Source organism: Aythya ferina (genome assembly GCF_964211825.1).
Source record: "Aythya ferina genome assembly, chromosome: 3".
Classification (NCBI taxonomy): Eukaryota; Metazoa; Chordata; class Aves; order Anseriformes; family Anatidae; genus Aythya; species Aythya ferina.
In genome coordinates, this window is record NC_140298.1 from 10353612 (window position 1) to 10381219 (window position 27608).

The window sequence follows — 27608 nt, forward strand, 5'->3', positions numbered from 1 at the left end:
GGGACCTGGGCTGAGCGCTCTTCCCCTGCTCAAGCTGAAGTCCCAGATGACAAAGGGAGCGTTTTCCCCTAAACTCTTTTTATCTCCCTCCTCCAAGCATCTGCCCCTTGGGAAGAACACGCCTTTTGTGCCCAAACTGTGTCCTTGCTCCTTAAGCCTGCCCATCAAAACAACTCCCTGCACATTTACACCACTGCATCGCACTTTTAAACGGCTTTCCTGAACCAAAACACACTGACAAACCCAGTGTGCTTCTAAAACCCGGTGATACGACAGTACCTGATGGCTCTGAATCCACAGCTCTTCCCCCTGCAAGCTATTTGCTCAGCTTTTCTAATAATACCTTGCTTGTCTGGCAGCTCTCCAGGGCTGTCTAAGGCAATATGCAAGCTAAACATTTTTCGTCTGATTTCAATATTTTCTTATGAGTAACTATACAGTATTTTACCTAGCGAGTATTCCTGATTGCTGTAATTTAAGAACAGAGAAATAGACTACAGATGTAATATTATTATTACAATTGGCATTCAAGGTGAAAGGCATAACAATTAGCTAAGACTTAGTGAAAACATAAATGTAAAAATCTGCTTTAAAAGCCCAGCACATGGTATGTTTAGAACAGCTAATTTACCGCACATATTCCGAATTGCTCAAATGGTACAACAATTCACCCAGCAAGATACTTTTTAAACGTTTTTCTTGGGGTTTTGTATGTTTTTGGGGGGAGGTGGGGAGGTATAGGGTGTGATTTTCACATTGCAAACACCTAACGTCTTATTTTTCTTCAGAATAACAAACTGTATGTGTTCTTTAAACCTGGAAAATAGATTCTTTCTTACGTCTATTCTTCTGGGTTTTGTATGCATTCCCATTAAAGAAGCAGTGTTTAAATGGCATCTGTAAACATATTCTTGAATTACAGAAAGAAGAAAAGTAGAATAGTTTCCAAAATCTGACGGTCTCTGATTAATTTTGCATTGCTGAAGTTGAGAGGATAATTTGTGAATGTTTTAACATTTACAAGTAAATAAGTACTTGCATTTACTGTATCTGATTACTGAGAAAAGTATTTGTTATGTTATTACACAGATTCAAATTGCATCTTGACCTTTTCTCGTTTAATCTGTTTACTGCAACAAAAGCAGTAATAGATAAATCTGAAAACAAGCGTGTATTTTACCCACCTCTAACTAAAGATCCCCGTGTGTGGCACGCTCTGCAAAGCAGCAGAGCAAATGCCTTGCCTGTTTATTGTATCCTGCGATTTGGTAGGCAGTGGGGGGTGAAAATCCACCCCTGCATATAGGACCGGCACCTGCTTTTGCTGTGCTCCCTCCTTCAGGCCTCCTCCCCCTCTTACACCCTAAAAATAGTGCTTAAGTGGGACTAAAGTGGCGCGCTGGTCATGTGCTGGCCTTTTGCTCGGGGTGAGTTTCACCCTCGGCGAGGGAATTAAGCAAAGCTGATGTCTGCACTAAATGCCCAGCCCCAACCGAGTCTGGCCACCCCCTCAAGGGGCTGCAATGGAGCTCGGCCACGTGCACATGGGAATCATGGGGCAACAGCAGCCTGTGGATTTGGGGTGTCTGGGGTGTGATTTGGATGCGCCAAGCCCCAGAAACAGTGAGATAAATAGGACTTCTTTCCAAAAGGTGGTGGGGTGGAGAGCCGTGTGGCTGCTCCTCCTTCCTCTGCATCTCTCCCAGCCTGCGTTGGATTTTTCATCTTTTATTTTTATTTTTATTGAATTTCTTCCTTATAAAGTTTCAACAAAAATAACTTGAGCTGTCTCCAAGAATGAGATTAGGGAAATTTGCATTATTTGATCATTTTTTCCAGTGTATTTGGTTGGTTTGTTGTGTTTAGTTTTTTGGTATTTTTTTTTGCAAGCCTAGGAAATTATACACAAAAATGACATTTAAAGAAGCCAAGGTCATAAAATCAAGAAGTCAAGAGGTAGGAAACTGTATTGCTAGAGCTGCTTGCATCCTATTCCTTAATCCACTTTATAGGCAAGCAGTACGGTCACCGGCTCACGGTATGATTTTTTATAGAGCCCAAAGCCTCAGCCACCACAATGACGGTTATGTTACGAGAACAAATCACTATCATGTAGAAAAATTGATCTCTACAGGAAATAAACGTCGTCAAAGTTGAGTGAATAAGGCAGCGAATGGCAAGAAAATAAAAGCTCCTGGCTGGAGCAGCTGAACGCAGCGCTGGAGGACGGGATTTTTAGCTGCTGCCTTGGACTGCTTGGGAGCTGCTGAGTAAATCATCAAAACCTAACTTTTCACCAGCAGTTACCAACTCCTTGTGCCTCTCCTCTGTGCCCAGCACTGGAGCTTGGAAATGTTAGATGCCAAGACACTAAAAACTTGGAGTTTCCATGAACTTGGAGATTGTTGGGCCTCTGAATGTGGATAACGTGCCATCATTCTGAGTCAGCTCAGTCCCAACCCGACCCCAAACCAGTGGATGGGCTGGATGAACCTCCTGCAGGCTCAGTTCCTCACCTGCACAACCACAATACTATGCTCCCTCTTTGCAGGGGAACTGTAAATATATCGTGCACATGAGTGCATATACAGGTAAGTGGAGGTAGTGGAGAACCTGGGTATTACAGTGGTGAGCGCTACAGGAAAGCCCATCAGGAATTATTAATTCCATCTTCAAGCACGGTTTGAATACGGCTCAACAAATGAAGCACTGACGAATGAGGGTAAGATAAAATATTGACTAGCTGCTCCATCATTGTCTGGTCTGTGCCCTAGATAACACAAGGGCGTTTTGGAAAAAGCAGAATGGAAACACCTAATAAAAGGCTGGCGCTCCCTCGCTTTGGAGATTTAAGAATTTGTAAACTTCATCTATATATATTTATAAAGATAATTTTAATGCGGTTGCATGCATTCTATGTAGAGAGAGAGTCACATATAGATACGTAAACATAGAGAGATACATAAGGGCATTATTATACAAATACACAGACCTTTACCTGTGTATTCCTAGGCTTTCATAAAGCAGAACCAAGCACCTGACACCTAATACAGCCCTTGATGAGAATTGACCTCTCTCCTTAGAGTGCCATGAGTAATTATTTGCCATTAGTTCTTAACAGGACGAGGTTCAGCTGGGATGCAGTAAACAAGGAAACCGTATAGATTGTTCAATATAGCCTGGCTGGCTCTCAGCTGAGGTAATAAGTGATTGTATCACACCTCCTGGATATTTCAATCACCGAGCGGTGGCTTTTATCACAGGGGAGAAGCACCTTATTAACCTGCACTTCGTCAGGTCCCTTCCATGTCCATATATGCAACGCTGTCAAGACTACCCAAGTTGCCCCTTCCAGCTCACGTTGTGGTACTCCAAACCCCAAAGTGCTGCGGGGTTAAACGACTAGCAAGGTGAGGACCTGACCAGTTCATTTAGACTGACGAGGTATCGAACTTGGCTACCTCCCTACCTGCAAGAGTTTTTGCAACACGGTAAAGGCTTCCTGCTTCCCACGGTGCAAATACCCAACTGTGGCACAACGGTGGTCCTAAGAGGAAACACTGCTGGTTTGCAGGCAGAATTGTTACTAAAAAAAAAAAGGAATATGGAGGGGGGAAATCCTCCACATGGGTTATTAAAAAAAAATCCAACTTACACACAAGAAAAAGGGTCGAGTTAAAACTGTGGTATTTTTGAAGACATGCGCCCTACCACTGGTAGGTTTTATGGCACGTCTCACATCATCACCCCATTCCTGTGACTCCTCCACCATCAATAGGAGTTGTGTGCATCAAGCCGGGGAGCCCGAACACCGGGCAGGCCGTATGTGAAAAGCACCATTTTTTCGTTACGGCCGAGAACTGAAGTATGCAACTAGCACATACTGTAAAGGCATTCAAAATATGACAAAAAAATTGTTCAAATGCTTTCAATCTGCAGAAAACAAATGCTCTCTTCACTGACTTCTCTGTGGCAAACTTATAATTCTATCCAGAAAATCCAGCATTCCCAGTCTGGGCTAACGACCATGCTACCAGACATGAGTTTATGTTTTTCATGCACATTTCATGTATTCCCACATGCTGTGTTGCTGCCAATAATTTATGACTGATCTGCACCCAGCCTGCCCTTCAGCATTTTATTTAATCTCTGCAACAGTGATTTACAATGACTCATCATTAATACAAAAATGTACATGTGTGTTAACAAGTTGGGAAGAATCTAAGGAGGAAGGCGAAATTTTTTGAAAGTTGTGGCTGAATGACTTATGAGCCCGCAGAAGAAAGGCGAAGCTAAACCAGAAACGATACGTTCGCTCTTCCCCACAGCAAACAATTTGGGCAAAAAGAACTGGTTCTCATGCACGCCGCGTTACACAGAAATGTATTTTTCAGGGAAAGGCTGGGAGAGGGTTGCCCGCGCCCCCAGAACCGAGGAGCTGTTGCTCACCCCACGGCCAGCTGCTTCCTGTGTGTTTGTGCAACCTGCACACTCAGCCACGGCCCCACAGCCCCCTTGCTCTTCTGCACCCACCACAAACAGCTGGATTACTACACCCTTGCATCTCCATCCACCACGTGTGACTGAAAAAGCCCTGACCGGCTCTACAGTGTTAAATCTTGTGGGGCTGGGGAGGAAAGGGGAATTCTCTCAATAATTTATACAATTGTAACGCCACGGCAGAATTACCAAACGAGCTCAAGCAGAGGAAGCCTGCCCTACATCCACAAGACTTCAGTTATAATGTATTTTGACCTACTTTTTTTTTTTTTTTTTTTCCTTTCCTTGCACATAAGGAACTTATAAAAACACATCTGACACAAAGCCAAAGTAAAACTCAAATCCAAGGCGGGATGGGTACTAAAAACCACCCTGGAAAGTCACACGGGACAAATCCCACCAGTACTAGTTCAAAGCATCCCATGCTCATCATTTGGAAAATCTTTGATGGACCATCCCAAACTGAGCCACGTGCCCAGGCTGAATCCTGTGCTCAGGCCAGACCCCCTGCCTGTCCCTTTTCCTGTGCTGTTCCTGTCTGAATCTGCTCCCACCTTCACCCACAGCCTCCAGCCTTCAATGCTCACCCAACATGCAGCTCCAGCTGGAAGCTGATCCATGTCCTTGCCTGAGCTGCTTCAGCCTCCCTGTATCACCCAGGGGAGCTGTGCTTCCAGCTTACCATTAAACAGGACGCCTGACAAACACAGACGGCCCCTACAACCGACCACACCACCTCTCTTTCAACCACAGAAATGAGGGTATCAGCTGGACAAAACCTGGAGAATATAGAGCTGAAACAAACACTAGTTTTTCCTGGCTTGAGCCAAAATACTGCAGTTTGCGTTTACTTGTAACGTGTATTTTATGTTTAGTGCCTTTTATTCCTCCATTTTAAAGTATCTTGGAAGCCTACTTCACATGTACTAAGTATTTGGTATTTCCCTTTATTCGGTGTCTTAAAGGGCTTCAAAAAATTGATCTCCCAGGGCTGCTGTGGGGTCACAGAAATTGATAACCCTTACAAGCTATGCTTATGTGAGCCCGCCTGCGTCTCCCAGATAGTGCACTTTGTAAATTAATCCTCCAAAGGCAAATATATTGTAAGTAGCTTGTTATCTCTAAAGTACTAAATTGAAGAATACATGGGATTATATTGACAGAAATTACATTTTCTGTAATGGGGTTTAATATATCTGAAATCTCTCCCATAGGCTCCCACTCTCTCTAACACAGGAGGGTTTGTTAATGTAGGTGCAATGGACATCAAGACCAAATTTATTCACCAAAATGGATTAGGCCATGTAATCAGACCTTCAGTAATATTAATCTCTGACACTTATTGAACGGAAAAAAAATACTTTTGTCTGCAAACTGGCATTCCTCCCTCCCTTTTCCCCAGCAGGCTCGCCGTTCGCCTTGGCCATTTTCTGGGTATTACTTCAAAGAGGATAAGGTTTCCCATCATAAACACTAATCTAAAAATATTAAGACAATTAATTAGATACACTTAGTTTTACAAGGTATTAGATTGCAATACACTTCAAATATGACACTAGCTCAGGGACAGTGGGAGAAACCTGCATTTCGATGCAGGAACAAAAGGTAATAAATCAAACATTTTTAACGGGTTTGCTGTTGTGTCTTCACACTTAAATCACAGGTAATTTTCACCGGGGGCCTTCACCACATCTCCAAAAGTTAGCAACTCAAAATCCACTGCACAAACAGCACAGATCCCAATTTCCTTAAAACAATCACTACTACAGCAAGTCAGGGGCTCCAGCAAGCCTCGGCCAGAATAAATAAATACACTTGCTCCACACAGTCCTTCAGCAGGAAAAAGACAGATTGTCCTCAACGTTTGTTCAAGCTTTCAAAAACTGAACGTTTTAAACAAACCAATAAATGGATATAACGATGTCAAGTCAAAAAGAAAACCCCACCAACAGCATTAAATAAAGCATGACAGCAGCACAAAATAACAATACAGTCTGCAGAAACGGGGCCCAGTGCCCATTTTTTCACCCAACTTCTCAACGACAAAGTTCTCCAAATGGATGTGGCCCTCTATTGAAGAGGACACATCCTCAGCCAGAAAGGAGGACTGGTACCCAGATGCAAACCCACTGAAATCGCTGAGAAAGCGATGGGCAAGTAAAAACTGCTGGTTTTCTGCAGCGGAAAACCTCGTAGCTCCCATCATGGAAACCACTCGCCCGTCTCTACCACTTTTGCATCGATAAACTGCTGGGGGAAGCAGACAAGGCAAGGTGTGTCCTCAGAAATGCAAAGTGTTAGCCAGAGGGTGCCAGAGGCGGTATAGAAACACTAAGGAAAATTACTTACCAATTGTTCACTTGAAGTATAGTGAGCCCTGTGTCTTGTGCCAACTGCTTTTTCTGTTCTTCTGAAGGGTAAGGGTGCTATAAGACACCAAAATAAATATATGCATTTAAAACAATGTATTTTTTTTTGCCTAGTTTTTTATTAAAACAAAACAATAAAACAAAACAACAAAACAAAAAGCAATAAAAAAAAAAAAGAAAAAAAAAACAGACGCATGACATCTATTATTGAAAGGTGAAAATGCTGAGGTGTGTCACTCTTTTATAATTATTAATGGGCTACTACATCACTTAATTAATGGCAGTAAAAGACAAGCCAATTATAAAGATTAGTGAAGTGGAAAAATAACTACTTAGGATACTGGCAGTACCTTCATACTCAAGAAGGATATTTGTTGCATTAGCTGGAAGTTTTTACACTTGTCTCAAATGAGTGATTAGACTCAAATCACAATTCTTTTTTTCCTGCATTTCACAAAACAATGAAGAATGCGATATAGCACTTCACTAGAAAACTAAAAATGAACTGATGATTTTTGAGATAGCGAAGACAAATCTCGCCAGTGCCCCAAAATAATTTGCAAATAAGATCAGCATCCTGAACATAAACAAACGCCTGCATTTTGAACACAGGCCAACACAAGGTCAGCGATCAGCACATTTTTGCCTGACATTAACATAGCTGTGCTGCACTAATCCTAAGAGACGGAAAATAAATACTGGTTTAATTGAAGATAATGTTAAAATTAAATCATAAGTTAAGTTTCTTGTGAGAACTTGATTGCTTTCTCAGAAAATTCACTTCTGCATGAATACAGATTGCTTAATAAATCACCAGCAAGAACCACATCCAAGTTCGAATTTAGAAACGACATTAGCAATATCATTTCTATCCTTCCCCTCCATGTAAAAACGTCACTGTCTCGCAAGGAAATGGCCAAACATTACAAACGTAGCAATCCCCAGGAGAAACCCTGCTCTGGCTCACAAGTCAGAAGGCTCCTAACTTGGACGTGCAAGTGTCAGCGCACACCGACTCCAGATCTGGGCCGCTGCGAGGCACTTCATAACATTTCAGTAAGATCGCTTGATAAAACTGTTTAGACCTACCCAAACATTGCATTTAACAGTTGTTTGTCAGAAAGCATTTGCTGTTATACACACATCCGTTTTTTCCCAAATAGTCCCATATTCTTTGGACGTATTCTTCAGCATAATATTACAGGAGATGTAAACTGAAACCTTGTAAAGTGTAAGAATTTAAAACCTCATAAAAGTCAGCGATCTTATTGGGACCGTAACTATTTAGCAGCTTTTATATACTCTTGTAAACAGCTTAATCTGACATCTAATGGCTCCGTTGCAGGGCTGAATTGCCTCACTCCACCAAATATGGATTTTTGCTGTAGCATCCTATTGCCCAATGTGCCCATTTCAAAGCCCACTGCCATGGCCATCAGCTCCAGAAGACACGCTTACCCTGCCAAACGTGGCAGGGAACTTTCCATTCTTCCACAAACACAGTTCTTGACAGTAAGCCCACAGATAACCTGCACATCTGTAAACAACCCACTCTACTTTGTGCACGTTCACTTCTTTTTATGGGTGATTTGCATTTTACACATGCTAAAGTCCAGTATGAATTTTAGAGTCTGCCTTATACATGTGTTCATCCCCAACAAAGTCATATTTGACTTACATCCATCTATCTGAACATAACATTTTGCTTCTCTTCAAAGAAAAAAAACCTACAGAGACAATTTGCAACATTTTCATCTTTATAGCTTGCTTCCCGTTTCATTACTTTACTATCAAGCGAGGACAAAATTATACTTTTTTTTTTCTTATTTCACTTTGCCACCTTACATGTGATCTAATTTTAAGTAATTGAACAAACTGTGTCTAATTTCATGCAGCAAGCAATAATTACTAGACAGCCTCTAGCTATTGGAATTGAGAACTCTGTCTCCATTAAGCAATTTTCAATTGTTCTGGACTTTTTTCCAAATAGACAAGACTGGATAAAATTAGCCATCAGAATAATACAGTCACTGTAAAAATAATTGCTTTAAAAGTCCCAAACCCCAAATTCCTTAAATTGTGGGATGTTTAAGGTCATCTGATTTTTTTTTTTTTTTTGGTCTCATAGCCTAGCACAGCATAAACTTTTAATTTAATAAAAATCTATAACTCCCAGAATCACATGGCAGCCACGACTTCATGTCGCTAATCCCTCTTAGCTGAGGGTTCCCAATGTGTCAGGCAGGCTTTTCAACTACAACTGGGTGTGTTTAAAATATCTTAAACACTGGGCATCCTTATTATATAAGCTTTCTGCAGATCGTACCAGTTGTTCCTTTGTAGGCTAAAAAAAAAAAAAAAAAAAATGACTTGACAAAGAATCAGCATGCCACAGGCTAGGTTGCTATAAAAACATTCAAAGCCTTGTTGCATTCCCACCCACAGGGCTAGGAAGGCCTGGGCTACAGGCAAAGGCAGACATCACATTGCAACAGAGAGAAAGGGGGAAACCCTGAGAACTGCCATTTTATGAAGAAATAGGAAATTCACTCAAAAGTGCTTTTGCTGATCTTTATTTCACCCAGGCAGCAAAAACAGGCACCCTCCTAAAGCTTTATAATGGCTTGTTTAAAGGCATTCAGATATGTATGGCTTTAATTGGGTATTTGCATGTGTATATATTTTATATATAACATTTGCACGTGTATATATATATGGAAATATGGAAGTGTGTGTCTTAAAACAATGCCCTGATTCCCGTTGGCAAGTACACCTATCACTCCAGATCACTTTGGGATATCAAAGCAAATTGTACCACTGTTCGATAAACAGTGACTCGAGACCTTTACTTTGTTGTGTACATTAGCTCCTACCATTATCTCTTAAAAGCTTAATTATTTGCAAACAATTGATCAAGATGGGAATTTGAGAAAAGATATGCTGGACCACCGGGAGAGCTGCAATGCATTAGGAGAGCAAACAGAATTACCTTTAGGTCTTACAATAAGAATTAACGATTGGGACCGTGCATGGGGCAGTGCAAGTAGCTGTAACGCTCTTGCTGGAGTGTTTTCCATTTGATCTGCATTAACACCTCAAGAGCGAGTGAAAGCCATAAAACGGTGATTACGTATAGGAAGGCTGACCCTCCTTCCCAGAACCAGCCTGGGGATGCTGGAATACTGCAGCCAGGCTTTCTTGCCAAGGCCAGAGAAAAAGGGAAAATCCAAGAGGAAAAATAAAAAAAAAAAAATAAAAAGGAAGGAAGCAGGCACGTAAAAAAAAAAAAAAAAAAAAAAAAAGACATTTGAAAGAATAAGGCTGACAGCAAATGACCGAGTCCAGCTCCGATATTTTCTGATAATCCCTGCTCCTCTGGATTCAGTAATGCTGCTGCAGCATTATGGAGCTGCATCCACCTAACAGTATGAGCCCTAGTGCTTTTCCCTTACCATAAATCTAGCGCTGAAATGTGGATTGTTTGGCACCATTAATGTGTTTTTGAGGCTCTGTGGTATTACTTTTAATAATGACTTAGTACAGAAGTGATTGCTTAATAACACCATCAAAGTCTGCATGCAAATGAAAATTATCCCTGGGGGATTTGCCCAGGGTAATATGAACAGTTAAGGAACATTTGAAAAGGTAAAAATAACTATGCAAAATATGAGTCAGAGCAGTCATTTTAGCAGTAACAAAGAAATCAAAGTGACAGAGAGAAAAATGTAACTTTCCATCATATTCTCTCCTCACTGTTTTATGAATGGTATTTAGAGAGCAGCAGTCTTAATGAAAGCCCTTTTTTAATGCAGCCAAGATCACTTTCAGCAAAACAAACAATAAGACTTTTTTTTTTTTTTTTTTACCACCTTTGACTACAGCCAGTTGGGTAAAGTCTACAGAATATACAGATGGAAGGTGTCCAAGTCCCTATCTTAATGATCCTCCTTGTCCAAACGTACTCCTTTCATCAAATTTTCCACCACGAGCTGCCCGTGCTGGATGCCAGGCCAGTGATAGACTTTATCTTATCCACGCTGGTAAAGAAGTATCAATAACACTCCCTCCCCTTCTGACTCACCCACTGGAGCAGCACATCCTAATGGTCACAGAAGGGCTGGAAACAATCCTGCCTGGGGCTTGCTGCTGAGATACCAGGGGGCAAAACTGCCCCTTTCCACCCCAGCCTGGTAATTTTGGGGAGCATGGCACCGCCTCAGCACCCAACCTGCCAGCCGGCCCCACCAAAGCCCGGAGGCAAGAGTGATTTCCCAGCACAACGTGGCACTATGAGGGGCAGGGGAAGGGGCTGGGGAGGAACTGATCTAACACGGGGAGCGGTGGCAGCGCTCCAGCATCGCCCTTATCACGGCGGTGCTGCCGCTTGGCTGAACGCGCCGGGAGAGCCATTTCGGAAGTGCTTTCATCCCCTTCCTCCAGCCCTCTGCCTCCTCCGGAGCTAAGTTTAATGCACCAACACGAGATGACCTTGAGAGAAGCTCTGGTATGCGATGGGGGAGAAACCACCCCCCAAAATTTACACCCTCAGGAGTCCCTATTAACCATTTTCTAACCTCAGCAAGAAAAGAAAAATAAAACCACGTTAATTTAACATTTCTGAATGGCAACCCAGCCTGCACCTTACTCAGTAACTGGAATAAAGCCCCCCAGCGACATGCTGAACCCTGAATCCTTGCTTTAGCCAAACTTGTGCAGGGTCAGCCAACGCGCCAGCGCAGCGCTTGGGGGCTCTCCCCTTCCCCTGCCTCCTCCTGGCTTGCGTTTGAACTGTTTACATTGGTCACCATCAAATTGATCTACGATATATATATTTTTTAAATATCCATAATGCTTTCCTATTGTCTCTTAGCTTTATGAATTAGTTTGCCTGTTCCCGTGAATGCCTTTTTGTCTCCTGACTGCACATTATCAAAGGGACACTTTGTGCCCACCATTTGCATTACAAAAGCAGTGCATGGTGCAGTCGAAGAACATAGCTTGAATTTATAGCAGTTGAGCCCTGGGTCCTCACACATACTGGACTCGGAAAGAATAACGGGGGCTCCTGCCTTCACCAAGTAGCCAAAAATGTTTGGATCACTATCAGCAAAGTCACCAGACTTCAACCTGCTTCCTTCACTTGCCATTCAGAGGGAGCGATACAGAGACTGCCTTCAGCCTGCTCACCTACTCTGCAGGCTGCAGGGATCGCAGGCAGGCTCTGTGACCTGCTTTACATTCAGGCCGTAAAAAGTTGCCAAGTGGAGGTGAGCTGCTCGGGGGGAAAAAAAAAAAATCAACTCGGAAGCCAAAAACTTGATCCTGTTTATCACATGGGACTGGCTCGCACGCTGGAGGAAACACTAAACACTGAGCAGGAAGCTGTTTTATTGGAAATGCATCTAGGAGGATAGGAAGAAAAACCCTTTGCAAAGTTTGCACAGTCTTTTCCTTGGCTGAGAGCGGTGAGTCAGCCTGATAATGCTGTTGAAGTGTTAGCTGGCTTCGGCATTTAAACCTCCCTGTTGCTTTTTCAGCGCAGCAAGAAAACGCAGCCCATATGACACAGCCCTACTACAGACAAAGCCAGCCTTTTCCTCTTTCAAAAGAAAATATTTCCTCAACTTATTATAATAGCTTAATATCCCCGCAGTAAGATTTTCATAGCGTTACTGTTAATAAATCCTGGTGCTGCCAGAGTTACTGAACTGCTAACTGTGATCGCTAAACCAACAGGCGTGCTCAGGCTTGTGAAGTTAAAAATGCAGAAAAACATGCAGCGTGACACATCCCCCGACTGCTGCATCCCTCCACTGCTACAGCAAGGCCAGGAGTTGCAGCTTAACTTCTGTATAGGCTGATCCCTGCGAGGTGGGCTCTGAGATGCTTCCCTTACAAAAAAGCTTTGCAGGCGGCTTTGGCAACCACGCCAGAAATAAAAAGGGGGAAAAGAGGCAGAATCGGACTCTCCCAAGGAAAATGCACGCTGTAAAGCACAGAGCCAATCCCCCCAAAGTTTTAACATCCCAACATGCGCTCGTAGAGAGAGCTGATTAAACAGGGCTGGCTTTGCTTTTGCAGGCAGGGGGCTGGGAGGTGGGGGAGACTTTCTATTTGTGGGGGCTGAAGACGGGGAAGAGGTATGGGCAACAGCGACACTGTTTAATGAAGGAGTTGTGTTGGGGGGGGAAAAAAAAGCTCTTTGCTTCTCTTATTTCCCATTTCCCCTTTTGTAAATAATTTTCTTGCAAGAGTTGTCTGTGAACAACTTTTGGCATTTGCTAACATAAATATCCTTTCCAAGGCTGATGGAGAGGCATGGTATGGTTTTGGATGCGCTGCCAATACTTCTCTGGTGGCCCCATCAAATTATTCATAATGTGAGCACTCATTAAGGAAAAAAAAAGTTCAGATCATCCCTCGCACAGGATATTACAGAAGTCAGAAAATGGAAAAACCTTTTAACTGACCTAATCCATCCCCTGGCTGCTACAATATTATTCCTTCCATACCATATATTATTACCCGCTGCCTTTTCCAGTTCAGCTCTAGCTGGTCCAAGCCGTGGTGCTCCTGCTATTTCCTTTTGGAGACACTCTGATAGACCTCAGTGTTTGGAGCTTGCCCCGGCGCATACCAGCTTGCAGCTGAAGCTGTGTCCATGCAGACACTCCCCCGCCATACCAGGGTAATTGAGTGGAGATTTTCCCATCTCCTACATTCCTTTAGTGCCTGGACGTATGTGCATGCAGAAACACACGTGGGACTTGCACACACACATCAGCTTCTCTTAATAAGCTTAAGAAGTGATTTTTTTTTTTTGCTCTAGTGTCAAGACAATTTGTGATAATGGGACATGGCCAGTGCACTTTCCCTTTCCATGCCCTGTTTTTTCTTTATTATCATCTTATTGCTGTGCCACAGCCTAAAAATAACCAAGGACAGGGTAATTAAAGTAAGTATTGCATCCGAAAAGATCAGCAAAACTGTCTTCAGCACAGCACACGACTGAAAACAATGAAATATTACATCCAAGTGACACCGAAGTAACCGAGGAAATGCATCATCAGACTTCCAACCACATTAGAGCTGAAATCCACATCCTACAAATGAAGGTTTTTAGTTAGAAGGCCACTGAGGTGGCAGGAAGGTGAGCTGCAGCCCTGCAAAGCATCCCAAATCCCCCCTGCCTCTGCTGGGTGAGTGGCAGGGAGGTTTTTTTTTGTTGTTGTTTTTTTTTAATCTCTTTCTGTCCCCGGCATGTTAAAGGAAATCCAAACTACCTGGGAACTCCATAAAAGTGCTTCTGTTGTTTTCAGAGGCAGCCTAACACAGATTAGCTCAGGTAAATATCTCCTAACCAGAAGCCTTTTCTCAGCAATAAGTCACTGTCCTTATCTACCTTAAATGACTTTCTAAACAGGTGGGCTCGGAAATAACTCCACAATCTCTGCTAAACGCCAGCGCCAGCGGTTGTAATCCCACAGATCTCCGCCTAAAGCTTTTATTTGTGCTTTCTGCTGGCTTTCTCAGGCTGCCTTTGGCATTTCAAAATGTACGTGGGGGATAAAAACGCCCCCACTGCACCGTATCCGTCCCCAGTGGAGTGACAAGGGAGAAGGAGTAAGGTCCTGAACATCAGCCCCCAGCTTTAGGGTGGAGCAGGAGCTTTAGGGATGATCCTTAGGGAGACAGCACCCCAAACAATTTGGGAAGCCTCACGCCACATTTTCCCATGGAGGGACCAAGCGGACATGGAAAGGAAGTTCAAGGCACCACACTGAGGTGCCCATCTCCAACGCCAACACGAGGCAGGTTTTACATTTGAACGTTTTCTACTAAAAAAAAAAAAAATAAACAAACAAACAGCAACAAAAACCACACCGAGGAAGGAAATGAAAAGATATTGCTGCTATTTTGCAACGCCGCTTTGTTGGCATGGAAAGTCCTTGAACAGATGCCCCGTCCACCATTAAATATTCACAACGTATCCTTGTAAAAGAATAAAGCCCGCTCAACTTATAAGCAAAAACACAACGTGTTCTTCATAAAAAAAAAAAAAAAATGCATTTAAAGATCCAGGAGGAAAATAAAAAGGAGGGAAAAAAAGAAAGAGCTAGAGAAACACCACCATTCTCAGAAGAAGCAGAGACTCTTGGAAGTAGTGCACATTCTGCGGCGTTAATTTTCCCACTTAAATTACAGTGATGCTGTAGCCTCATCTCATTAGAGATCATTGTCCCCAGTAGACAGTTGTGTTTATGGGGGATTCTTGCTGTTCCACACCTGCTGCTCAGGTTGCTACGTGATCAAGCCTGCATACAAACAGCAGTCTTGAGGTTGCTGGACTGCAACTGATGAGCCCGGGCTAATTCAGGGGTGATTATGTAGTTTACTGGACCACTAAACCTCTTTAAGCTTGTAATTACTGCCTATTTGAGTAAAGAACATTCAAAAGCAATTCACTGCATCATGCCTGCCACAGCTGGAAGCAGGCTGCCAGCAGTCTGCGGGGACATTAAAATCTGCAGGGACGGGGATTCGAGCACAGCTCGTAGGCACTCACGGCGGCGGCAGCCAAGTGTGTTCACATTCCAGCTCACCTTTTCTGACCAGGCGTACTATTAAAGGTGCAATGGAAACTATAGAAAAGCAATAAAGATGACAAATAACGGGGCATAATTGAAAGAACTGCATTTTAATGACTCTCCCCTTCTTCCCTCTTCTCCCCTTCTATTGGCTTTAAGAAGAAATAAAAAATTGAGCCTTTTTGTCATGACAAGGGAAGGGTAAGAAAAGGCCTTTTGCAAAATGGGAAATGAGCTGCATCCATGTGAGCGTTTCTCTTTTGAGAGCTGGGGGGCTTTTTTCATGTTTTGAAGTTTCGGAAAGAAAAAGTTCCTTTGCTGAGTGAATGCAGAGTAGCTCTGACTATGTATTTGCCATCAATGACAACATGCAGACATCTCCATTACTGAAACTTAATGAAAAACTCCAAAAGCGTCCTCTCACCACTGCATCACTTGCAAGCACAGGGAAATGACCCAAACCACCACTTTGCAAAACAACTCTGCCCTGCACAGGCACACAAAAGTCAGGCACACAACCTCATTATAGGCACAAGGTGAGTTTTTTGTTTTTTCATAATAAACACACATCCCTCTGATTCTTTTGAGTTTTGAACCACTCGAGACCTCTTTTTCAAGTGTGCCTCTGCAGCTCTCAATGAGTGGGAAGTTATTAATAGAAGGAACCTTGGTTTTGCACAGCTAGGAGGCTCTGGGAGGGGGGGCTGGAGGAAGAGCAGGAGATAAAATGGGACCTGTGACAGGGGCTGAGGGGTTGGTAGTGGTGATTTTCACAAGTGAGCAAACTTCAGGTCCAGCCAGGATTGCTCAGACAGAGACAGAGAAGAAAAGCAATGGCAAACCCTATGGAATGACAAAAGGAGGAGGCCAATGTTGCTGCCAAGCCCTGACACCGTGCTGGCATCACCAAGAGCTCCGGAGAGGTGGCAACTGCTCACGGGGCTCTCACTGAAAAGCTCCCTGCTTGAATCTCCCTCTGGGTTCCTTTCCCCAGCCTCTCCGTGAGACCATCTCCCTCTTACCTCGATGTGTGAGGTCTGGGAGATGGCCTAACGAGCTGCACCATTAACTACCTGCATGGAACCTACTTCAAAGCCTCGCTGGACATTTGGATACCCAGCACACATCAGTGACATCTCCCTTTTCTGCTGACAACTGCCACAGCTGCCTGGGAGAACAGCGCACGTGAAAAGCAAAATTCAACAAAAACTGAAATAAATCATTCCTATTGATACAATTAACACTCAGCTGAAGGTAAATTTAAGGGATGGAGCCTCTTTCTCTCCTCACTTAATAAATTACCTTGTTTTAAAAAACACAGAGATTTCATCTACAGTAATAATTTCACTAAGCGTCTAGAAAGGGAAAGAGAAACAAAACGTGCCCGCGAGAGCATGCTGCTGTTAACAGACATCAGCTTTTAAAGGAGAATACAAAAGAATTCAGGAAGTTTATTCTTAAAAAGCATGTAAATTCCCAGCCACAACAATCCTCTGACTACCCCACCTGAGCTCCAAAGAGACACAGGCTTGTATGCTATCCAAGCCATCGCTCTTATTAATATTCATTAGGAAGGTCTACTTGCATTTTCATCAGCTGCAAAGGTGGCAAAAGAAACAATCTGAATTCTTTAACACGCAGGCATTATCAGTTCAACATCTGCCAAATAGGAGCGCATACAGATCTGAGGAGGAAAACCAAATACAATTTACCTGTGCTGGAGCCAGGTTTCACTTTCCAGCACGGAGCGAGCTGTTTCAGGCTCTCTCATTTTACTCATCCCAGCTTTTACATGGCTGGTAAGTTCATTTTCCATTATTTTTTACCTTTAACATCAGAGTCCCTCATAAATTACTTTCATTCCTTAGGTCTAGAGTTCCCCTCTGTTAAAATGGCCCGAGTTCAGTAAGATTGCATATATGAATAATACAGCCAAGCCTCAACTCTGCAAACTTGACTAAGCAATTCTCCTTTCTGACTAGAGAATTCGTTTATCTACACAAATTCAGCGTGTGAAATCTCTTTGACTGGCTTCAGGGTGCCGAACTGTGCAGAAGCACAGACTTTCTGACCAGCCTGGGCTAAAATTTAACTCCAAGAGATGAACTAAGAAGTCTCCAAAAGAAAACAACCGCTCTAATTAATTATTTACCCTACTTAGCAAAGAAACCTGGCTGATAACACTAATGAATTTAAGAATGAAACAGGCGTGTGTTTCCAGGATGATATTTACATGTGCAAGGACGTGAACGAAAAAAGTAGGATACGGATCTCCCGAGAGCCAGGAAAAAACAGATGCTGATTCTCCCCCAGATCTCTACATTTAACCCTACATTAACATGCATTTGCCTACAAGTTCACCATACATTGATTCCTTTCTTTATTAAAACCTCATTAAAAAGAATTGGATGGTCTCCAGGATATGACTCTTCCCTTTTGAAAATCTGCTTGGATTGAGAGGGCTCTCCTAGTAAAAATAACCTTCTCCTTTCCAAAGTCAAGGCAGCTCTTCCCCCGTTGACTGCAAGAAGACTTTTATAGGAAGTCAAGCAGCCCTGCTTAAAAGAAGAGGGGGAAAAAGGGCTCTGTGTGGCCCCAGATGTCAGGGTTTAAACCTGTGGGCAACACTGAGGTTATGCCTCAGCGTGGTTTCTTCTGCAGGCTGATGGACTGATAAAGCCAGAACAGTGGGTTTTGGAAAGAGCTTTTCAAAAGCCAGAAGAGTCAGCCATGAGAAGCCCATCTCTGCCCCATCCTCAGCCTGAGCATCTCCATCCTCTCCTAGCTGGTCTCCTTCAAGGTCCAAACACATCCTACACCACCCACGTGCAGATGCCTGCACAGATGCTGCCATAAAAGAGACAACCAACGTATTTGGAAGCAACAGCATTTAGGCTGCATGTCACTTTCAGCACATTTATGATATGATGGCTGTTAATAATTCATGAGGATAATACTTAATCAATTAATTCATATATCAACACCGAGCTCAAAAGCCCCCCTCTGCTTCCTCTTCCTTTTCTTTTATAAAGACCTAAATGAAACTAGCCAAAAAACAAAAAAAATGTCACCACTAACAAGTCAGAAAGTAAGAACGAGAAAGCAGGCACATTTGATCTTGCTCTATACATGGACCTTTCAAAGATGACTACTCCAATTAAAAAAAATGTAGAATTCATCATTTTGATGACACAAAATGATGAACTCGACTATTATATGCTTATATTTTGTTTAATGGCTTCATTTATTTTAATAACAAAGAGAAACTGGATCTTTACAGATGAAAGCTTTATTTCATGGCTTCGGTGCAACTGGGATTTTTAAAATCTGTGATGTTAACCAAAATGTGATAATAGATGTTCTCAAGGGCCCTATTTTATAGCATTCTATGCAGAGCCCAACTCCACATGAGACATGGCAAACATGATGTTTAGCCCTATTTTAAGGAAGTAGGACTGACTCCAGTGTCAGAGCCCCCTGTAATTGTTTTCTGTCTGCTGCTTGTTCCTCTGAACAGTTACTTTTGCAGCAAAGTGTGGCCGCAGAAACACTGTGACAAAGGCATTAGCTCTCTGAAGACTTCTTTTAAAATGATATTGAAAGGCAGCGTTTGTGTGATTTTGGCTGGTCTTTGGGACAAGAGCGTGCATGCAATATGACTACTTTATATAGAGCAGGCTGTCTTGAAGGGTCTGCTGACATCCAGAAGGAGAGGGAAAAAAAGACACTAAAACAAAAGATGCTAATTCTGCTACCATTTTTATGTCAGTTAATTCCTAAGATAGAGTTAATTAGAAACACCTCATCAAGCTTGATCATGCTCTCAGCCATTCTGAGGAACTTCTCAACTATTCCACTTTTTTTTTTTTTTTTTTTTTTTTTTTAATTTTTATCTCACTAGACTGAAAACAGTTGTTTCAGGCAACTGCGGCACTTATGCAAGTGCAGCATTAAGGATGCTCATGCTGGATTTTTCACGAGCATGTACTTATTTACGCGCACAGGGGTACGCGGGCATGCAAGGGGGTCGAGGTAATTTTGCACCCTACTATCTGCACCCCTAAAGGCTGGGACACGACCAGAGTTTTAGGGAAGCCAGCCCAAGATGGCAGCTTGTGATTAACGGCTGTATCATCCCCGGCTGGGCGGCAGCAAGGCCCCGGGTCTGATCTGCCAAACACCCCCCTTCGTCTGCGGCCGATCAGCAGATGTAAGCACATAGGCCCTGTCAGGTTGACATATCATTCCTACGACAATGTCAACGAGTATTAATGTTCAATTATCTGTCCTAGAAATAACCCTCGCTTTTATGCATTGTGTAACTGGGCGCATGGCACTGCAGTAATGCGAACGACAAGGGCAGAAATGCCCGCGCTCACCCGGTCGCTCTGAGCTGGCTTTCCAACATCGCGATGACATTGCCTCGCGGTACTGAGTGGACGCCTTGCCTTCCCCCTCCATTCACTCTTTTTTTTTTTTTTTTTCTTTTTTCTTTTTGGAAAGCATACTGCGAAGACCCCGGAGACCTTTATCCTCCTCTTCATGTGTTGCACATCACCAGCTCCCATCAGCCCGCCAAGACACACTCAGAAAAGGCTATTTTGAATTTCACGCGTGCGCACAACCACGGGGAAGTCGCTTGTTTGCTTTTATGGAGGGCCATGAGCTGCCTGATACCTGCCAGCCCCTTTTTACGCCCCACACTCAGGTATCTATCATTTACCACCAAACACAAATGTCAACAGTGGCTTCTTCCAGCGCTGCAGTCAGGAGCAATTCACGCCCAGGCTGCAGGGCTGGAGCAATTTGTCCAAGTGACGCATTACAGCTTCCTTCTGTCAACAAACGTTCAAAATCAGACCCCCAGTAGGGAGATGGCTTGAAGAACAAACACGAGATCATTCCCGGCATCTTTTCCTATTGTTCAAATATTAAAATTATCGATCATTTCCGCAGAGGCCAAATGCAAATCAAGCTCTGGGAGTAAAAAGCCAAGCGAGTATTTCTTCTCCTAAATCAGCGCTCCGGGCAAATTGCCGCTCATTTGAGTAGGCTGCAACGGCGTTTGCATGATTTTTGTTACTATGGCACAGCTTCCTTGAACTAACATTCAAAGGTTATCAGCTGTAAGTTATGCTTGCTAAGTCTTCTTATACAACTCACAATCGGAGGGAGGGAGTGGGAGGAAGCAGCGTGATAACCAGTGCCAGCTTTGAGATAAAGCCCCGTGCATAATCTCTGTTTATTTAGACAACCATCTAACCGCAGCACCAGGCGCAAAAACAACCCAGGTGGACGGCCAAGGGAATTTCTCCTGCCTTATCATGTCCGCATTATATTTTGGGGGTAAAGGGAAGCAAAGTCCGTATTTTTTCAAGATAACTTTGAAAATTTAAATAATCGCTAAGTTTGAGGTTTCATTGTTTGGATTCGCTTGGCTGGGTGGGTTTGGTTTGCTTTGTTTTGGTTGGAGGGGAGACGACTGTAACAAAGCACATTTTATTCTGTGCTTTTCTATTTCTAGAGGTTTTGGAGAAAAAGAGTTTGCCGTATCAAATTTAAGGATGAAGATCCCACTTTGAAACATTTCCCGCCAGAGGGGATTTGGGGGTGTATGGAGCAAATACACGTACCATGGGACCAAACCAGAGCAAATGCAGTTGATGGTACTATTCTCCTGCTGTTCAAGCCCAAAGTTGCCTCCAACATATGCAAACTCATTTCCCCACCCCCCCCCTTTTTTTTTTTTCCCTCTGATGATTCACCCCACTGTTTACTCAATCATTTTAGGTAGGGGGAAGTGATGAATGTTGCTGAGTGCCAGGTGTTTTGGTGCAAGATGAATAACCCCAAGGAGCAACCTACACCGAGCCCCAGGCTCCTGTCAGCCCTATAATTGATGATGTTTTCACTGTAAGGGGTGGGGACTGGGACACATTAAGGCTCAATAGGGGAAGTAAAGGGAGCGAATTGACTCAGCAACTATGCCTTTTACCATGGTTTCTAATAAGGATAAACTGATTACTGCCAAATGTACTTCAGCATCACAGGGAGGGGGGGAAATCAATTTGCTCAAAGGAAATAAATGCAATACCAGAAGTTTTTTAAAAGCAAACTTTTATACTCAAAAGTGTAGCAGCATGTTTCAGCCAGTACCACTTCTTTCCGAGTTGCCATTTGCTGCCAAACCAAAAATGAATTTGCAGCCTTAAAATGCAAGGACTAAAAGATGAATGCTGCAAAACGATGGCTATAAAGCCAATGTATCTTTTTCTAATCTCGTTCTCAAATGTCCCATGACTTTTATAACAAAGATGTGTGCTGAAACGCTCACCCTGTATTTCAAATGTCGGTTTTATGTCAGCATATTTTTACAGCAACTTAGAAAGCGGATGCTCCATGGCTGTGGCAGGCAATGGGGCAGGAAAGCCAGCTCCCTGCCCATCCCTGCTGCCAGGGCTCACAACATAAAGACCCAGCAATGCCCGTGATGGGACAGGCCCACGGCCATCCCATGCCACCACACAGGTAAGCCCCAGGCTCCTGACAAATGCATTTCATCTTTTGCATCACACAAAATAACACAAGGAGGCCAACGAGGTACATCAAAGCGACAGAACAGGTAAAGACAATTTTCATCACCAAGGCAAGAAGTTGCCAAGGCTGGGGCCGGTGCTGGGAGCGATTTGCCTGCGCACCCAAAAACCTGGACATCATTTCTATCATAGAGATTTGGCTGCTTTGCCACTGAGGGCCATCAGCTCGAGCGTGCTGCCGCGAGTGGCTGGCGGCTGCAGCAGCCGGTGAGGATGCTGCCTGACGCTCGGCGGCAGCCCTCGTCCCTGCGCCTTGTCTCCATAGCAATGATGCTGCTGGACGTGGGCAAATGGCAAGGGGCTGCCATCGCTCAGCCCTGGCCTGACAGCCTTCAGGATGAGCCTCCCTCATCCCTCCTGAACACGCAAACAAGCCCTCAACAGGCCCCCGAGTCGCAATAATCTGCCCCGCTGCCGTGGCGGCGTTTTGCTGCCGGTCGCAGCGCGTGGCCGCTACACCTGGCGGAGAGCTTTTGTTTGGCTCCCGGGTGAGTTCTCACATTTTAGGGAAAAGGAAGAGGAAAGCAAGAAAGGGGAGAGATGGAAAAGAGGCAGCAGTACCCAAAAGTAAAATATCAGAGATGAGCAAGGAGCAGAAAAATGAAAGGAAGAGACATCTATTACATAAATGGCAGTGAAATAGGAGCACTGTGAGTTAATATTTGAAAGGCACACACCAACGCTTCCCCTGCAAAGACTCCAGCAAGGCATAGGCACGTAATTGCCAAAGTCTAAAGCTGCCTTAAACATTAAACATAGCAGCTGTATCTAACACGGGAGCGAGCACCCGGGGTGACGTCAGGATGCCAGCGAGGTGCGGTGGCCAACGCTGCCAACCTGCTGCTCTGCCTGGCGCCCACCCTGCCATGGGGGGACTGAAGTGTTTGCCCCATGCTCCTTCCGCAGGTGGCACAGACACCGTTACCTTGGTCTGCCACCCCAGCACTGCAGTGGGAGGATGGCAAGACACGACAAAAAAAAAATGTAGATGGTGAATACCAGCTCATCTCGAGTTGGATTAATCACAACGCCGCTATCTGGGGAGGATTTCTGCACGGGGTCAATTTTTACTCATCTCACCTCTGCAAACGTGCCCCGTTGCAATCATGGCATTTGCAGGGAACGGCGAGAAAGGTCTGACTTCATGGCTGCCTTGCCTCAACCATGCACCCTGTGCTTCACTTTGTGCTTAGCCCCACAGAACAACCCGGCTGAACAGCGATGCTCTGCGTTGCACAAGCCCTCCCAGCATTTGGAAAGCCATCTTGTAATAATCTTTAATTTAGACTCACTTATATGCTACATTTGCTAGGGATCACATTCCCTCCCTGGCCATAGCCCCGTAGCGTGCAACACACTTGGCGATCCTCAGCAGCCCTGGAAAAAGAGGATTCAGTGCTCGAACGTGTTAACAACTGATTTACCGTTCCAGAGACACAAGTACGCAACTCATCTTGCAGGGCCAACCTTAACGCGCAGGAACAACTAAACTGAAACATATAAATTCCGTATATGCTTAAAAATATTATTGTCTGTAATTTAATCTAACAATATTTCTAGGCCTATAACCTCGCACGCAGAGGCAATTTCCCAAGCATTAATACTTAAATGGGTCATATGCACCACATCTGTCATTCTGTCCTGAAGTCTATGAGGCACAACCAAGACTCTGCAAGCCTATTGATTTTTCTAGCATTTGCTTTAATTTACTTAACCATTGAGAAATCCATCAGTACATAAAGGGCAACTGTCCATTACTGCCTCATTTGCAGACGTTCTTTCCCCTCGTTTTTTTTGGTAAATATTTCCCCTTAAATCGCCGTGTGTTTACAGAGTAAAAATGAATCCGGAAAGTGCTCACACCTGTTTCTGTTCAGTAACTGCTGCGCCGAGGTATATGTAATGTGCTTAAAGATAGAATAAATATCTCGACATTATTACATCTGTGTGCAAAGGGTGGTAAATTAGATCCTAATTACATTAACAGGGATTCTGCCTCCCAGCTTAAATTTTACATGAGCACTCTGTAAAAATCCAAAAGCTCTGCTGTGGTTTCTTTACGAGCTGGTGATTACAGCTACTTCCTATGCGGTCACTAAATATTCTGTTTACAAATAAATGAAGAAGCTTTGAGCCAACTTGCCAGGGTAATAATCCGTTTTTTCCCCCAGCAAACCTTTACCACATAAGCATGGCAACAATCAGAAGCCCTGGCTTCATCTAATTACTCTATCACATAATTTCACAAATTGCCTTTTCACTGGGGAGCCAAGTGCAAAACACGCTCACAGTGGGATTTCAGGCAGCAGCTTTCATTTACTACTCATTTCTTGTTAAATTAAACACAAAAACACCAGTTGTGTGAAAGAAGTCAAAAAGAATGCTTGCAAATGAGCCAGACAAGTGTATCTTATATTTATACCATTCGCACAAAATAGCTCATTGGCAAGCTGTATTTTTAATGGCACCATTAGAGCCTTTAACCCTTTTTGAGCTCTTGTGCGTTTTTGGGAGCGAACAATCTGCCCTTTTGGTGTTGGGTGCGTGGTGGAAAAAACAGGCTGGCAGTGCCTGCATGGCATCCCACCCCACAGCCAGGCATTGAAATGGCATCGGGCAGCACGGCTGCCTTACGGGACAGCATCACACCCTTGATGGTTAACAGCCAGGGCCACCAGGCCCCTACAAGTCCCTTCTCTGCAGCTTGGTGCTGCAATTAAAGTTCCAGCATCGTCACACGCAGCAGATGACCGGCTGCTACCAACCTCACCTCTGTGCCAACCCTTCAGCTTCAGGGCTGTTAATGGGGAACAACCCAGGAGAGAATTCGTCCCACAAATTCCTAGCACTGGCGTCTTGCACCCATCCAACACAAGGGAGGGACAATCCTACAAACACATCGAGTGCGATTTCTGAGTGCACACGGCCACGATTCCTATTCCAGCCTGGTGCATCCCTTGGGGTGCTGGGGAGCCAGTGGGACCGGAGGGCAGAGGGACCCAGAGGGCCAGACCCCTGCTAATTATCTGCAAGCTAACGAGGCAGGATTTTAGCTTGCCACTAAGGAGCACAAATTATTTTGAAAATAATTGCGGCGAGTGTAACGCTGCCAGTGGAAGTGAACCAGAGGTTACGCTGCTCTAAGATGACATTTTTACATCAACAAGTACAAAACTAAAACACGGCCATTAGTAATTAAAGCTGGTCCTTTTGTAGCACCAGAGCCAGTAGGTCAGGTAGCGTTTTACATCACAAACCAGGCCTTTATGGCTGTAGATTTGCCAGCATTATCTGCACAGGGAGAAGAAAACATTAGCAGCAGCTGTCTGTGTGCCTCTACACTGAAAATCCTATTCATCCAGACAGGTGGAGTAATTTAAAAGCCAATGTGGTGCAATTTTGATGCAACTAATGCCACTGTTTACTAAAATGCCACCATTACTACTGTTTATGAAAACATTACTAAAATTGCATTTTATTCAGAAGAATCCGAAGATTCTGGTTATTACCAAACGGATCTGCCCCCGGTGCCACTGGCAGTCCCACAGGGCTCCCAACCCTCTGCACCCATGGCCCCGGGTGCGAACCACAGCTCAGGGGCTGCCAAGACCACGAAGTCAGCTCTCTGCCTTTCCGTGAGACAAAGGTTGTATTCACCTTCCCAAAAATATCACCTAGGGACCTCGAAAGCTCCAGTTGATTTGAATACAGGTGGGTCTACAAAGAGGAGCTTCACTTCCAAGCTACCTTTAGAGAATGGAGTCTGCAAGGCACCTAAAGCAGAGTGCCCCCATCTCCCCTGTGAGCGTAAAGAAATTCCTTAATGGAGACCATCATAGTGTGTTGTTGTTATTGTTTTGTTTGTTTGGTTCGTTGGTTTTTTATTCTTTTACCTAATTTTGTAATGTCTTGTGCTGTAGAGGATGGATTAGAAAGGGTCAAGTAGTCAGGAAAGGAATATTCCTGCCATACCTAGTGTCTGAGCAGCACTTTCTGGGCAGAAGTTTCTGGTTCATAAAACAGAAGACCCGTTGGTAAGTCTCCTAGACCTTGCCTTATTAAAATGATGGCCCACCACTGAAGTGAAACGAGCACTCTGCAAAGTATTATGGGTCTAAATCAGGAAATGATGCAAAAGACGAGGTAAATTAGATAACTACATATTAACTTAAACTCTTTTCTGCCTACTTACCTTCTCTCTACACATATATTTAGCATTGCTGTAGGTTACGGGGTGAGGAGCCAGAAGTGCAAATGTGAGTCTGATCAACACATTTGTTCATATAGTGAATAATGGATTTTCAGCTGAGCATTTTGGGGGAAAGGAAGGCACTGTTCATGGAAAAATTTAGCATGCCATCACACACACACAAAAATCCTTCCACAAGAGAAGTTTTCTACAGGAAATTTTGATGGGCATACGGTAACCATAACTGGTTGATATTGGAATAGGGCTTCTAGGATGTATGCAAGGAGAAAAACATGTAAGTTGTAACAGTACAGATTCTGTGTAGCTGAAGGTAAATGCAGGAAAGAAGAAGCAAAATTTTTAAAACAGGTAGAAAACAACTCGTTTCTCATGCCTGTCCCGAGAACAACAGGCAAACAATTTCCCCACTACCGTATTCCCTGCAATATCAGCACTGCGGTTCATTCAGACACGGGTTAAGTTCATGCAAACAGATGTAGGATATTCTATGCCAGAGCGAGGGAATGCATCTTACACAACTTTATGTACCCCTTCCAAACCTGACCCTATCTGAAAGGCAGCTTATCTTACACCGCAGATTGACACATCTCATCAGATATGTGCCCAGCTGGTTCGGTGCCCCGTATTTTGGCACTTCACCTGATCTGATTAAGTCGTTTGCTAGCTTACACTGCTGCTCTGTGAAACTCCTTAAAGAGTTAGGAGATTGCCAATAAAAAATTAACACTGGCACTTATATACATAAACATATCTGAGAATCAACATCGACTCCTTTGTAGCAACTGTGTTAGAGTACAAGCTAAACAAACAGCTAATAATGAACAAGCGAGCCCATGAATTTATCCTCATTTCCTGCTCACAAACTGCCTGCCAAGATACTGTTGTTTCCTTTGGTGTACTTAGTACTGCAAATTATTTGCCAAAATATTTCCGTGGATACTTCCAGATTTACAAATTGGTGGTCAGATTCCACCCCCCACCCCCTCGCCTTCAAAATGCGATACGTGAATCTTATACAGCCGCTCTGACTGCAGGAAGACAGTAAGTCACATAACACGTTTCTGTTCACTGACTGGAAGAGGCTCATTTCAAAAATGAAGTCAGACATGCAAAATATCACAGCTGCAAATTTGAAAAGAGAAGAGATGGTGGAGAAGAAAGCAAAGCATCTCGTGTTGACTTAAAAACCCTTATTACTGCAAACATTCTTGCTGGTAAACTCATTTCTGAGAGCATTTCTGCAAACAAAAGGAGTTCTAGTACAACCAGAGCGAGTGTAATTTAACATCTGAATTAATGTTTATCATGTTTCAACTTTTCAGTATTCCCTTGCTTCTACTCGGAT

General features: G+C 43.7%; 1 protein-coding gene across 3 annotated transcripts in view; it reads right to left on the bottom strand.

Moving 5' to 3' along the window:
* The window catches only part of MEIS1 (Meis homeobox 1), a 105554-nt gene that overhangs the window by 15362 nt on the left and 62584 nt on the right, over positions 1–27608 (bottom strand). For all 3 annotated transcript variants that reach the window (XM_084513773.1, XM_084513772.1, XM_084513774.1), the window contains exon 9: positions 6850–6926. In XM_084513773.1, coding sequence (XP_084369899.1) covers positions 6850–6926 — 77 coding nt within the window. The remainder of the gene's footprint in view (positions 1–6849; positions 6927–27608) is intronic.